General features: G+C 33.2%; 1 protein-coding gene across 1 annotated transcript; it reads left to right on the top strand.

The window, feature by feature from the left end:
• The first annotated feature begins 9654 nt into the window (after window positions 1-9654).
• LOC124352930 lies at window positions 9655-11905 on the top strand. The gene is made up of 2 exons (XM_046802665.1): window positions 9655-10045; window positions 11714-11905. The coding sequence occupies exons 1-2, from the start codon at window positions 9720-9722 to the stop codon at window positions 11730-11732; spliced, it is 345 nt and encodes a 114-aa protein (XP_046658621.1). The 5' UTR covers window positions 9655-9719; the 3' UTR covers window positions 11733-11905.
• Window positions 11906-16048: the final 4143 nt, after the last annotated feature.

The raw sequence follows: 16048 nt of genomic DNA, 5'->3' as shown, positions 1-16048 counted from the left end.
ATATTCTCCGTGGTACTTAATAATAAATAATGAAAATAAACCTTAAAGTCATTAAAATTAGCATTAAAAAGGCGAAAGTGTATAAAGATCTAAATGTAGTGAAATTCTGGGGTTTTCCTCATAAGAACAATGTTAAACCTCATGCACTTTAAAATGCTTGTTTTGGATTGTAGTACTGTACCGTTGTGTAAGATGTCTGGTTTTAAAGATCTTGCTGACTCGTATCCAATCGCTTTTTAGATTTTCTCTGTAAAGTTTATACTTTTTTAATGAAGTACAAAAAAGTTTGAGATTTTTTCTGGATAACCAGTAAAAATGTGTAAAAAACTAAAAAAAGCCTATGGATGTGTATTAATTATAATTATCTTTAAGACATTCCCCATAATGCGACGACTAAAAATAAATCGTAAACGTGCATTAAGACATTGTTCTTAAGGAACTAAAATACAGATGGCCGCCATTGTACACGTCTCTTGATTTAGAATTGTATAGCATTTATTACATTCAAAATTTAATATAATGCATAAGTAATTTTCAGGTTATACTACTGAATAAAGATAACTGATAAATTATTTAACATCATAATATGAAAATTACTTGGATGATTAATAAATCGAAAATTACATGACTGACATGATTGGATAGCGTGAAGATTCAATTAAATTTACTAGCCCAAATGATCGACTAATGAGGAAAAGAAGATAAGTATTGTTTTGCTATCTAAATTATGTTTGCGATACGGAAGGGTCAAAGTTTTTTTATTTCAAACATGGCTGCGATCAGTATAAATGAAATTAAATTTTGTTGGGGTTAATAAATGTCTATAAATTAATGTAGTTTAAATATCCGAACACTGATAAAAGAATTCAAGTGTTAAAGGTCCGTTAAAGTTTATCAGCACGTACATAAATTTGATTGGATAAAGTCTAGGATTTCCAAAACGGAGGTAAATAGAAATGAATAACATTACCTGACCATTGAAAAGTTTCTTAGTTCATATAATTAAGTTGAATTTATTGCTGTAATCAGGATTAAGTAATAAGATTAAGTTTTTAATGTATAAAATATTTAAAATATGATATTTAAATTTAAGATAATACCCAAGAGAAAATTGTGACATAATCGATGTTCCTCCTAGGCCATCGATGACTGCTGATTGTTGTTAGTGCTACCAGACGTGCAGCCGAAAGGATGTTGTTGATGTTGCTGAAGTCATTATTTACTTCGAAGATTTTATCATTTTAAGTCAAATTGAGAACTTAAGGAAACGTGAAAATAATGACATAATTAGTAATCCTTCCATCTCTATAACACTTTTTGCTGTGCATAAAAATGCATTGGACTTTTTCCCCAAACTTAATTGTAAATTAATCTTGTATCCCACAAAGTTTGCTCTAAACCTCATTATCCTCGAGAAACGCACAATCTGTCCCCCCCCCCCCCCCCCATCTTTACCCGTTTGCTAAACAATCCCGACACAATAGATCATGGGAAATTAAACCACATGTTACTAGGAGGGTATAGAAGAAATTGTCTGAAGGTTAGGTTTAGACTCTAATTTTACTAAACTATAATTTTAAGCTATTACAACTCACTATAAAGAAATATAAAAGCACAAACGAACAATGTTGTTTTACTCATTAACATTATCAATAATGTTTCTTATAACTTATTTTAAAATTCTGATGTTTTCTAGAAAAAAATCAATACACAATCAAAAATATGAAAGAGGTGTATTTATTTTTAATAATTTTACTGTTTTGCAAGCTTTTGGTCTGAATCCTGTCCTTAGTATAGAAACATTATAAGATAAAGTAAGGACGCTTGGCACTAGTGTTATTTAGTGAATAACAAAAAAATCAGAATAATCTTGAAAACTGGTATTATTAGTTAAAAGCTGGTATTTGGAACATTATGAGTACTAAAGACGTAGATAAAGTAATGTGCTGTGCTTGAAGTAGTGAAATAATGGTTTCAACACGATAGTGGTTCGTGGCAGTTGAACAGTAGTCCAGCTGAAGGTTGCTCAGCTGTTAGTTTAAACCCTAACAAATGGTTTGTTAATTAGTACAAATATCTGTACAAGCGAACTGACCTCGCATCCATAAATTAATTATTTCCTAAAGTAATGCAAACAGCTGAGCGAGTAACTTACTTACTGCGTGGTTAGTTACTGTTAGATCTTCAGCTAAATACAAAAATAATTAATTGTGTATTTAACCACAACGATCATTTCCATACACCTTCAGTGTAGTAAAATATGTTTTCAATTACTGGGTAAATCTTAAGATCAGCGACTACCGCTCAAATCGCCGTAATTTTTCGCATACTAACACAGGTTAACGTAATTTCACCGAAAAAAAATAGTCCCGATTATCGCCGTAGCCGTTTACTCCCCCCCCCAAAAAAAAAATTTGAAAAAATTAAAAAAAAACCTGACTGGCAGTGCATTTATTCGTTTTTTTTTTGGTCTTATTAGTTCGTAGGGCAGTAGTCCAGGTACTACTTCTAGTTTAAACTCGTCTTATCTTATCAGTGATAAACGCGCGTCGCTTATCTTAAGATTGGAGCGGTAGTCGCTGATCTTAAGATTTACCAATTACGGTAATCTGATCTCTAATAAATTTTATGCTCTTTGGTACGCAAAACACGTGCTAGTGTGAAAAATTTCCAATTTGGTCACGTATACCGAAACTTGGGTTTGTGAAAAGGACCAAACTTAAACTGGAAAGTTTATGAAGCTGTTTATTTCATCTTTAATGGCGAAATGTGAAGGGGTGTAAAGTCTAGCAGGCAAAGAAATTAAAAACAAAACGTTCAAAAAGAGACAACAGTAAACGGCCTTGGAAAACAGGATTCTTAAACATGAATACGAAGATCTTATGGCGCTAGAATACTGATGTTGTGTAGGCTTTATTTAATACTTACAGATAAGTTTTCCGAAAATTCCCGTTTACAAACACATTTGTCTAGGAACTCTCAAAGACATCAAACTATAAAAAAACGTTTTTATTGTGTCTATAAATCTCATTTTACACTCAGAGGAGTTTCTAAAGAATAAACACAACTTGTTTATAACATGAAAATTAAATAATAAGACTGCTTAGAATACAAGGACAAAATAATATTCCTTTAGTTTTTACTAAAACCTTGTGTTAAAATATAAACATCTATAATACAAAAATATCAATTGTTGTTCCACCTTATTACTTTTTTTAAGAAAAAGTGGTTTACTATAAGTTTACGTATTTAAAGTTACAAAGATATTGTATCTTATTGTATTGTATCTTACGACTCCCCTTAAATATACAGGGTATCCCAGAACTACTTACCAAACTTTGTAAGTATTATTTCTGGACCAAATGTAACCCAAAATATTATGTCAAAACTTTCTAAAACTCAATATTACTCGAACAACCACCATTTTGTTTGTTTTTTACTTAACTATTTTTAATTTAAGAATGGTTTGTTGTAATAGGGTGAAATTTGGTATACACTTAACTTAATGGCCTAGTTACATACATAACAATAATTTTTTACAAGCATTATTTTCAAAATGGCGGCTTCTTAAAATCTTTAAGAGTAGATGTCTTAAAAATTACAAATTATAAAAATGTCATGGTTGTTGCATTTTAGTTTCAAAATGTAATTAAATATCCAAAGATACCAAGATTAAGAAAATCGGTTGATAAATAAGAGAAATAATGAGCCTTCAAAAAGTCGAATACTAAACAATATCAGCTGTCGTTATGCGTTAGCACAGTTTGTGAGCCACAACAATCAGCTGTTTTAATTTTAGCTGCTCTATACGCTGAAATACGCTTATCAGCTGAAACTTAAATGGGCGACTGTTCGGGTAATTATTGAGTTTTCGAAAGTTTGAATATTACATTTTGGTTTGTCTTTGGTCCAGAATAATACCTGAGAAGGTTGGCAGAGGGTTCTGGGACACACTGTATAATAGTGTTTTCATTGTTACCAGAGTTTACACAATAAAAATGTTTATTAACATGTGTAATGTTTTCATAATCACTGTTTCCGTTATGAGTTATTATGCCGTATCGTAGCCAGGTAGTTCATTTCAGAGCGGGGGTAGGGTCCAATAAGCGGACCCGGTTTTTTATATCAAAATTGGCAAACGATATTACTTAATCATAACCATTGATATAGTCAATCGATACTGATTAATTATGTTTAACAATAACTTAAATAATCTATATGAACAGCTGTAAAACTTTCAAATAATACAATTAAGGTAATATTTTAAATTTCACATAAGTAACATTGTGTATTAAAAATGGCTGTCAATCTTAGGAAGCTTCACGAAATTGCTTTAAAAGACGATAAAACATGTTTTTAATGGCTTCAGAATGTTGGGTTAGTACCTAAGAATCCATTATGTGATATTTGTGGAAAGGTAACAAATGTAACTGTCAGAGGAGATAACATGGTCGTCTTCAGATGCAAAAAAGAAGGTAATGGTAAAGGTTATTTGTTACATCATTAAATTCACATTTGAATTTAAAACATATGATTGTTATTACTTTTATATCGATTGATAGTCTATGATTCGATATGCGAATATTAGGTATCGATGATTATATTCTTCGATATAAAAAACCGGGTCCGCTTATTGGACCCTACCCCAGAGCGGTAATTTTTAATCGAATATTACATGATAAATGGGTAAGTTAACCTATACTTAACGAACCTATTGTGATGAGGTTACAGGAAAACAGTTGTATGTAAATAACTATTAAAGTTCACAGCTTATTAAGGGGGTGTAATCAACTAACAGTTGGAATATCTTTTGTAGGAAAATTTTGCTTAGGAGCCCGGACACAATTTCTGAAGACAGGAAAATAGGCTACATTTTTATTTCCCACGTAAAATTGTAATAATTTAACACAGAATTTTTGAAACTTGTATAGTTTACTAACTGTTACCCGCATCTTCGCACACAAAATCGAAGTCGTTAAAATACGCAGTAAAAAGACTTATAATGAATATGAAGGAGTCTCATGAAATTTTTCAAACGTAAGTAGGCATAATTCAAATGTTCAAATTTATTTATTTATTTTATCTCCATTACATAACAGGTTCATTCAAATGAATGGAACAAATGAACATTCAATGAATGGAACAAGGACGGTACAACTTTAGTGTTAGAGAAAGCATTGGTACGTATACAAACCAAATAATGACAACAAGCCAATAAGATAGTAACAACAATATTAATAATATTTTTGAATAACAGCAGTAGATAATATAATAAATAAAAAACAAATACAGTTAAAAGTATCGTAGCTTAACCTGAATCTAACATCATGTTTTGCGTGTTTATGAGCATTACTGCTTCAAATTAATTATATTTCCAACGTCACAGCTGAGTCTGCCTATTTGCCCCGATCAAGAAAATCCAAATAGACAAGTTTCGGAAACCTACTTTGATCAAAAAGCGTTTCCATCTAGCCCTTATATGCTTCTGGTCTAAGATATTTCCAGTACCATAGTAGAGTTTGCCTTGTTGTCCCTACGAAGAAAAATGTGTACAACTAGAAGAATAATATGCTTCCGACTGAGAAGCCTATTACGGCCTAGGAGGAATACCTACCTATCTACTTCCGTTATAAAGGGAAAATCCGTATAGAGTACATGCAAAATTCCAAAATAATCGTTTATAAGGTCTTGCGTTATATAAGTCTTGTTGTTTTTAGGACTGTACTCTGGGAAAGAGTAGATCGTTGAGGCATGTTAGTTTTCATTTCTCTGTTTTTTCATAAACCATTTTTAAAATGCCATATCATATCGTCAAGGAAGCTCACCAATTCAGTGTACCTTGTGTAAAAACACTCACAGCTTTGTTCATTACAATTCGTTTTATAACAGTGTTTTAAATAGTATTTACAATGCATTACATGTTTTCAATTCGTCACTGGCGTCAAAGTTTAGATACTAACTTTTAATTTGCTATATAAGATTAAGCTGTGAAAGCAACCGTTTAAGTTTGGGATATGACATTTTTACAATTTATACATCAAAGATAACTGAAAAGAGTGAAACGTGTTTTATTTATAAAAAATACGTAATTTTCTTGAATTGCATTTAATTAAAAATGAAACGAATAATAAATGAACATATTATTGGTTAAAGCTATATCTTATGTGCATAATGTAAAAATTACAAACTTTTCTCTTTAACCTTTTTCATATGGATCTAAGTACAAAATTGCTTGAATTCCCTATTTTAATTGCTTGTACCTCTTCACGGAGTGATAAGTTTTTTTCTATACGTACATTTTCTCTCTACAGGAAAGTTATCTATTACGATAACACTATATTGTGATAATGAATTTAAGATAACAAAATATGTTCTACACCAAACATTTATTCCACTACCATTAACAGAGTAAAATTATTATGCATAACTTTATTAAATAAGCTATTTTATTTCATAAATAATTTTTATAAATTTGAAAAAATTACTTTTTAAAAGATCAAATTGTTATTGTTTATGTATTTTAACCTACGTGGTCGATCACACACGGAGTCTCTGTGAACAATATTACAAATGTTTAGTAGGCTACATTTCCGTTGTGTTAAAATTTTGCGTTTAATAAAGGTCATTTCTTAAAGGTCATGTGCTTTTCTTAAATTATTCGAATATATTTAGTACAATTTAAATACAAATCTTTAATTCTGACCATACAGTATTGGTTTCAAAATATTTCCAAATAACATTTGAAACTCTACAAAATACTTAGAAAAAATGATATTTTCTAAACCATTTAGATATAAATAGTGTTAACACTATGGGCTTTTAGCGAACGCCATGATTTTAACGGCTAATACATAGCTATTGTGAGACAACATTATGTAAGTGTAAACGGTCTGCAGGCTGTGAGTGTAAGCTAGTTTTGTATACTCGTACTTAGTTTTAAAAATAGGTAAACATTTCAAAAATACTACGAAATTGTAATATTTTGACAGATTTAAATAAAAACATGTGCTTTTATAAAGTGTAGGTAAGTTTTTGTTCACGGTCAAGAGTAGAATTAACTTTAAAATCGGTTGATGAGAATAACTGCTTGAGCAAGCAACGTGTTTGTTTAAAAAGCAAAACACTCTTATATCTTATAGCCTCGCGCGCACTACGACGGAACGGACGGAAACAACAGAACGGACGACGGAAAATTTTAAGATGGGGTGCGCGCATTGAACCGCCGCGCCACGCCAGACTCGTCTTGGGTGTTTTAATCAAGTTCTCAGTCTGTGTTAAAACATGTCAAAGATGCTTCAGTGCTTAGATGAAGAATTAATTAGTGTCTGCATTCGTAATAGAAGAAGAAGAGGCAGAGAGAAGACGAAGAAAAGCCAGGTTTTTGGGTACATAACATAAACACTAAAAGGTTAGCTTTGGGGGAGTTTCATACGTTATTCCCAGATTTGATAGAAGACGATGAAAAGTTTTTTCATCGTCACCGATTTCTTCCCAACAATTCTCTCTTCTATTGACGTTAAAATATTCAGGATGACGCATGTTGTAAAGCTCGGTGTAGTTTTGAACAAGAGAAATTAACTTGGAGACATCCATTTTGGCTCAGAAGATATAGCTGGAATAGAGAAAAATTTCCTTCCGTTCCGTCTGAGGAATGTGCGCTTACAACACCGGACGGGACGGACCCGACGTCGCCGACGGAGCCGACGCGCAAAATTTGTTCAAAAGTTCTTTTCCTCAGATAATCTGACTGACGTCCGACGCGTCTGACGCGTCTCTTCCGTCCCGTCCGTCCAAGTGCGCGCATCTCCATAACAATCAATACTATTCATATTTAAAAAATTCTGTCGTGTCCTTCCGTTCCGTCGTAGTGCGCGCGAGGCTTATATTGGAACTTCGGAAGCTCGTGAGGCAGAGCCCTATTATAGTCGAATGTATTTCTTCTAGAATGAATATTTCTTATAAAATGCTCTTCTAGAGTGTAGAAACTTGAATGGTTTAAGGACAGGTCTAAAACTAAAATTGGCACAGGCCTTAGAATTGTTTGAATGAGACAAGATGCAGGGATCTGGGGATTCCTATGGGTCCTTATCCCACTGTCTTTCAGGCAGAAGTCACAACCATTATGGAATGTGCTTGTGAGAACTTAGTCTGCGGTATAGAGGTAAGACGATTAGCATTTCCACAGATAGCCAGGCAGCATTGAGGACGTTGGACTCTTCTGTGTTCAGCTCCAAACATGTCTGGAATTGTTATCAAGTTGTTTCTTCCCTTACCAGAATCAACAATGTGACTGTTTGTAGGGTTCTTGGTCATGAGGGGATCTCTGGGAACGAAAGAGCTGATGTTCTGGCTAACTTGGGCCGTGACCAACATAACGGGGCCTCAACAGTTCTTCAGCATTCTAAGAGTGAATCTTTGAGTATGTCTCGAAGTATGTTCACGCTGAACGTGAGAGAAGGTGGAGACTACATCCGGGTTTGAGGATGAGCAGAATGGTCCTGCAGTCGTCTTCCCCCAGTGTGGCGTCTGACCTTCTCTCCTTAAGTAGATCGGTGTCTTCTCAAGTTGTGGATCTAATTACGGGACATGGTCACCTGAGGAACCATCTCCACAGAGTTGGCATTTTCCGGGAGGATAGCTCTGTAGAAAGTGTGACGGACAGGAGGAAATTGCTGAACATCTGCTCTTTGACTGTCCTGCAATAGCAAGGAAGCATTACTCCATCTCTGGTAGGCGTAAGCTCTTGAGCTTTAAGTGCATGGCGATACGCCACTCCTTAGAAGAAGAAGAAGAAGAAGAAATATTTAAATAGAATAATAGTTTCAGATACTCAAAACACTGTAAAAATCAAGAAATTATTTTAGAATCAAAATAGCTCGACGATATTTGAGGTGGTGTTGTCATGTTGTCGCTGCTGAAGAACTGTTTCCGCTATGACTTAGCTATGGCCACATACTGTGATTTATATGCAGTCTGAAAAAACAGATGAAAGAAATCAACCGTACGTATATTTGTTTATGGTAACATCCAATGTTGTTTGTTTTTTGCAAAAGATTTTAAGATGGATCAAAAATACATGTAAAACTGGCAACAATGTTAGGCGCAGGGAGTAGAGGAAGGATTGAAATACAACAGCCATCATCGGATTACGTATTTTAGTGCGGGATGCTTTAGTAATATAGACATGATCAGAAGCATGATTGCAGGCACACCAAAATTAAAACAGTCGACAGTAGGAATGAAAATGTACTATTTCCAATGAAACAATCAACTGTGTGGATGAGTGACAACTGTTGAGTTGTAATCAGCTGTCTTCCTCGTAAATATCATCACTAGGCTAAGCAGCGTCTAATGAGGATATTGGCAAGGTAGCCTAATGATTCAACTTCTGTTCCGAGGAAACCTAGCATTTTCCTCAATTGACAATTTATTTAATGATGATTTCATTCTTGTAGACATTGTGCATAGAATCTCATTGTCAAATAGCCACCCACTAGCCAAGTTGTGTAAAGCTACGTTTTCCTAGCTCCGCGACTGGGCTTGCTGCGTGCTACGTAATTATAGCCAAGTGCGCAGCGTGTTTAGTTCAAGCGCACTTAAATACTGCGCAGCGCAAAAGTGTTTTCCTAGGATTTGTCATTTTACGCAGCGTAACGCGCCACTTAAACTCTCTCCTCGTCCAGTTTCATCTTTTGAAGAAATGTACAGTTTTCATTGATATGGACCGGAAAAGGAATGTTTTGGCAAATTTATTGCTCTTCGCAGACGAGGAAATGGACGAGGATGTCGACATTGCTGTTACTCTTCTTTCTACTCACGGTTCCTGTGGTGAATTGTTTAAACGGCGGAAAAGTGAAGGTGCTTATAATGTTTTGATAACGAAACACCTAATAGACAATGAGGTAAAATTTAAGGAGTATTTTAGACTCACACGGGACCAGGTCTTCACTCTTCTGGGATTGGTGAGAGAGGAAATAACTGTGAAGCCGTATAATACGGTAATTGAACCCATAACAGCAGAAATGAAACTTGCCGTCATCCTAAGGTAAGTTGAAATTTTACAAATAATGCCGCTGTACATAATTAGGTATCTATTACAGTATTCAGGAGTAGGAAAAAGAAAAGGTTAATAATCATAATTACAAATGCTTATAGAACAGCCTATATTTGAAAACATGTAAACGAATACATTTAGGCCCCTACAAATATTGATGATAAAGGAAAAAAATGTTTATCACTCAGAACGGCCTCTACTCAAAAAATTTGAACAATAAATGAATTTAGGCCCAAAAGACTTTTAATTGTGAAAGAAACATATATTTGTATAATTCAAAATATATTTAATAATATGATATATTTAGTGTAATTCAAAACGGCCTGTACTTAAAAAAATATCAGCAATTAATACCTTTTAAACCCACACAACTTTTTCTCATTTCCCCCCTCATTTTAACTGGATAAATTTGTCCATCCACACATACTGCTGTGATGTACTGTCACGAGATTGATCATATTCAAAGGAGGCCGGTGCTGGTGTCCAAGAGGCTAAGGTGTCCAAAGAGGACCCGGATGGTGTGGTAGATACGGAGGAAGGAGCTGTATATTGGGCCAGTTCCAAATCACTGACAACTCGGAAAACCTGGCTCCTTGCAATAGCTTGGCTTTTCTTGTCTAGTTTGTTCACAATGGCGGCCATACTTTAAAAAAACAAGTCATTTTCATTTTCTTTTGAGTACTTTTCTTCCATATCAATAATTTTTTCCACACACTTCACTAATTTGTTTTTTCCTTCCTTCCTATGCTGCAATAGATCAACTATCAGTTCATGTTTTTTCTGTCTTTCTTCCTCAAGTTACGGCCGGATTTCCTTTCAAATTGGGCGGGGGAAGTGAGTATCCGAGTTCCACCTAATTCATCTTCTTCACCTTGGCCGTGTTCTTCATAATTTCCACAGTCGCTTATATTTTCCACTGTTTCGGTGGCATCAGCTGGATCACTGGTCACTAAATCTTCATTTTCCATGGCGACCTCTGTATTTTCAGTTTTACCACCGTTCGTAAACCCCCTCAAAATAAATAAATTCTTAGGTGTATAAATTTCAACCCCAAAATAGTTTCCAATTTTTTGTGATTTTTTAAGCAAAACATTTCCCTGAAATGAGGTTTAAAAATCTTATTTATTTGGCACCTCATACAATTTGGCACCAGGTTATTATTATAATAATAACTTATTTGGCATCAGTGGTAAATAGTTTTTTACAGTAAAAGTTTCTCGTCTACGCATGCTGATTTAATTTATTTCTCTTTATAATGCTAATTATAAAATGTATGTAAAAATTTTTGTGAGTATTTTAAATATTGTAAGTGTTAACAAAGTATTTACTGTCTCTCACAATTTTTACGGCTCCGATGTTTTTCTTATGGGAACAATTCTTTTCTTTTAAATCTTTTAAATTTGAATGGCGTTCAAATTTGAACGATGTTAAAACTTACTTTCTTTCGTCTTTCACGTTGTTTAAGAAGCTAAAACTTTCCCAATACGACGCTTTTTTCTTCCTTTCAGCTGCTTTCCCTGTTCCAATTGTCCTCTTTTTTTCGCGCATGAAGTGTTCCCTTATACTTCTCCATTTCTTCTTGCAACTATCACCTGTATGAAAATCAACTACAATTAGACATTTCAACAAATTTTATACGGTATACTTCTATTTTTTCAGGTTTCTGGCTACGGGTTGAATCATACCGATCATTGGCTTTCCAATACAGAATTTCTGCGTCTGCAATATCAAATTTTGTCCCTGACGTTTTGAGAGTTGTCAAGGACAAAATAGAACATGTGCATTTGCCACCACCATCGGAGATTGATTGGAAACAGAAAGCCGAAGAATTCTGGGACATCTGGGATTTCCCAAATTGTATATTATCTCAATAGACGGAAAACACGTGAGGATAGTTGCACCAGCTCATTCAGGATCCCTTTTTCACAATTTTAAGAATGTTTTCTCCATTGCATTGTTTGCTATGGCTGACGCAAACTGCAAATTTGTACTGATCGATGTCGGAGCATACGGCAAAGAAGGAGATGCTGGAATCTTTAAAAAGTCTAAAATGGGGAAATTGATTCAAGAAGGAACTATTTTCCCACCTCCTGAAAGCCTACCTTCTTCTGAAATTAAGCTACCATTTGTTGTAGTAGGAGATGAAGCATTTAAACTACTGGGTAATCATGTCATGAAACCCTAAACGAACAAACAAGCAATCGCAGATGTTCATAAACGACACTTTACTCGTAACTACGCCACTTGTCGTGCTAGAAGAGTAACTGAAAATGTATTTGGTGTTTTGTGTCACATTTTCAGAATTGTTTCACACCAATAAACTTGAAACCAGAAACAGTCGACTTAGTCATATTTATTTGTAAGTTGCTGTCTTCATAACTGGATCAGGGATGACTTTATTGCACGCAACCCCAAAGGACCAGTGACTCATCCGCAGCACGAACTTCCTACACAAAACATGATCCCTTTGGCTTATGTCGGAGGCTATGCTAAAGCAGAAGGGTTTAAAGTAAGAAGCAGTTTTACTGATTACTTTAATGAAGCTTTGCTTACTACTCAAATAAAATGAAAGCTCTGTATCAGAAAAAAACTTTGTAATGTGAGTAAACTTTGTAGCTTAGTAATTAAGGGGAAGAGAGTTTATTTATTTTAATGTTCACTACCTCAGGTTTGCCAACGCCAAATTTAAAGATTTGTATTACCATCAGTAGAACTTGTACATTATCTCATCTTTTCACTATAAGTATTAATTTGATTCATCTAATTATCATCTAGTATAAGGCTTAAAACATCAGAAAATGTTAAACATCGAACAATAAACAAACACTATAAAAAAAGGATCCTTTAATTGGTTTGAGGTATTTATATTTTAGATCTGTTATAGAGTTGGGCACAGTAAGACAATCACCTATGGAAAATTACAAAGTTATACTTTTACCTGTTTTTAAAGTTATCCTGTTTTAAATAAAAAATATGAACAGTCATACTGAACAACGCTAGATGGGCTTGTTCATTGTAATGACTTCAACTCATTTCTAACACATTGTAGGAGAATTGTAAGTCTTTGTGTGGGGTATTATGTGTCTAAATAATAAACATAAGCACAAAAGTGTTCATTCAGCTTGTTTTGCAGTGTGAGGTTGCCTTAGCATCCAATAGTTTTTGATTATACTGCAATAACATGAATGGATTATATGGAAAACACATAATGATAGAAAAGGAATGATATAAAAGGTAGTGACCAAAGTACCATATTTTTAATCCTGGTGTAGCCAATACTGAGTTAATAGTTTTTAGCTCTACTGCTGTTAGCTGTGCTAGCTTGCTACTTGACATAAATTGTAACTTTAGGCCTGGTGATATTAGATACATATTTTTAAAATTTGAAAATACATTCATTTTTATATTGATAATCTCCTTAACTTGTTACAATATAAATACATAAAAATGTTCTTCTTACAAAATAATTAACTTATTTTGAGACTTTGGACATATGGTTCAAGATTGTTAAAGAAAATATTGGAACAATCGTTGACTAAGATCAAAAAGTGCTAAGCGCCCTTATGCGACAAAGACAATTTTTAGATATAGACGCAAATTGTTTCGGAGGCTAAATATAAGGATTTTGCAATCTATGTATGCACCCTGTTGTAGTAGTACAGTTTAAATTTGAATTTGATTTATTACTCATTGATAAATATGTTTAAAAAACCATCTATTATTTTATTAAATTCAAAAACATGTTTATAATGCATGCTTCCATACTCTGTCCGTTGGAATAAAATACACACTAGAAAAACAGTACCTAACTTAAAAACAGTGAAACATTAATAATCTTGGGGTTATAATCTTTTAGATTATTTAACAGGATGTTGTTATATTCTGGCTGATAATGAGAAAACCTTTAGTGATATGATACATGTACAAGCTTCAAATCAATATAATAGATTTAAAATTCACAACATCCATACTTATGTGCTTTTTATTTTGTTACAAGATAAGTAACCGAAATAAGCTCCACCTTCAATATTAATAATACAACATATTAATACTTAAACTGAGTATTTACGTTTACGTATATATTTAAGTTTACTTAAACAATGGAACGTTAAGGTTTGGATTGTAAAAATAAAATGGTTGTGTTAGTTTAAAAATGCTTTTTTCCCAATGATTATGTTGTATTCAAAGTATTATTGGAGAAACAATAATCAATCAGAATATTTAATTTTGTAATTAATCAATTATACCAGTTTGATTTGTACAAAGAAATGGTTCTCCAATAATTTGAATTAACTCATACCAATAAACAAAGGTACATAATTTATTATAATAAAATTATAAGTTTATAATTATAAAAACTTTGTGACTTACCAGAATAATCTAAATAATCAAGTGTATTCTGCAGTGGAATACAAAACTGGATTAAGATTATTGTGAAATTACAAGATCCAAATTTGTCAGTGGCTCTTCATAATCTCCCAGTTAATGAGGTCAAGTCCTAGTTATCTGCCTCTCATATTCCCTTTATATTTATTACAATTATAACTTCTTCCAACATCATCACAATTAGTTCAACATCAGGTCAACCTCAATTTGTTTCCAACCACACTTACATGGCTAATTACATAACTTAATTAGTAATGTCAGTCACCATTATCCAAATAAGATAATTTTAAGGCTAATCTTACAAGATTTAGTAATTATTCACATCTGAAATGAATAAGGCTTCAAAAATTTTGAAGATCATTTGTTGGATTTTGAAAAAAAGTGTATGTATACACAGATAAGTCTTGTCATAAGTCTCCTAAACAGGAATTTGGAGAGAATTGTTTGAACATCAATATTATGGATTAACATCAAAGACGAAAGTTTCAAGTCCCATCAACAATCAACTCGGTATGGTTCCAAAAATGTCTGATGATATAACTAAGTAACTATATTACCTACATTCATCATATACTGTGATAATATTGTCTCTCAGTATACATAAACTGCAACGATTACCCAATATTTCACAGCCCTTTTAACTAATTATTTCTTGTCAAAATGACACTAACGTATGGTAGGAATGTTTCCTTGCCAAAGAAAAACTGGAGAAAAGTCTTCCTGCCAATAGAATTTCTTAAAATAAAGATTATAACAATATTTCTTTCCTATAAAATTTAAGATTGAATTTGAACTTGAAATTTATTATTAAATCTTCATTTGAAAGTTCCAACATCTCAGTTCCAGAAGTCATATAAAATTGGTTCATCACATAATACAACTAATGTGGTGTTAATTTGCTCAACCTCCAACAAAAAAATACCATCCAAAATGCAGCCAAAACATAAATTACTGTTTACAAAAAATGAGAATATCTTTAGGAGAATATCTCAGAAGTTTTTTTACTTTTAAAGGTTTCAAGATTATAGGAATCAAAATTATTGCAAATAATATTGTAGTGTGATGTACTTGACTATTGAAAACTAATAATTCGTCTTCAATCTGATATTTTACGATGACAGCAGAACATAAAATCTACCTTTTTCTGACTGTGCGCCGGGTCCTTCCATATTTACTTATTTGGGGCAATCATTAACACTGCTTTTATTTGTGTTCTTCAATATAGCTTTCCATACCCTCATAATTTTATCCCAGCTGATTTGACATTAAATTTGTTGCATTTTAAAACTGGACCTTGACACTACAGGAAGATAATGCCCTAATGAAGGGTGTAGTGAATTCAAACCGAACTAAAAAGTGTTGTTATTTTATTTATTGTTTGATTTAAACCCATTACACCTTGACCTCCAGAGAATGACGAGCTGTGAATCTACAGACGAGCTGTGAATCTACAGACTGATATTACAGATTACACAACTGTAATATTTCTGCAACATCATCACCTGTAATCCTGGGGATGAATATACAGGGTGATTCCGATAAAAGTGCACATTTTTTCAGTTTATAGAGGATGTGAATGCAAACATTTTTTGTCCAATACACATGGGG

The sequence above is a fragment of the Homalodisca vitripennis genome, chromosome 1 (assembly GCF_021130785.1).
Source record: "Homalodisca vitripennis isolate AUS2020 chromosome 1, UT_GWSS_2.1, whole genome shotgun sequence".
In the NCBI taxonomy this organism is placed as follows: domain Eukaryota; kingdom Metazoa; phylum Arthropoda; class Insecta; order Hemiptera; family Cicadellidae; genus Homalodisca; species Homalodisca vitripennis.
The sequence above is the reverse complement of the archived record's forward strand: the minus strand, read 5'-3'. Positions and strand labels throughout refer to the sequence as shown.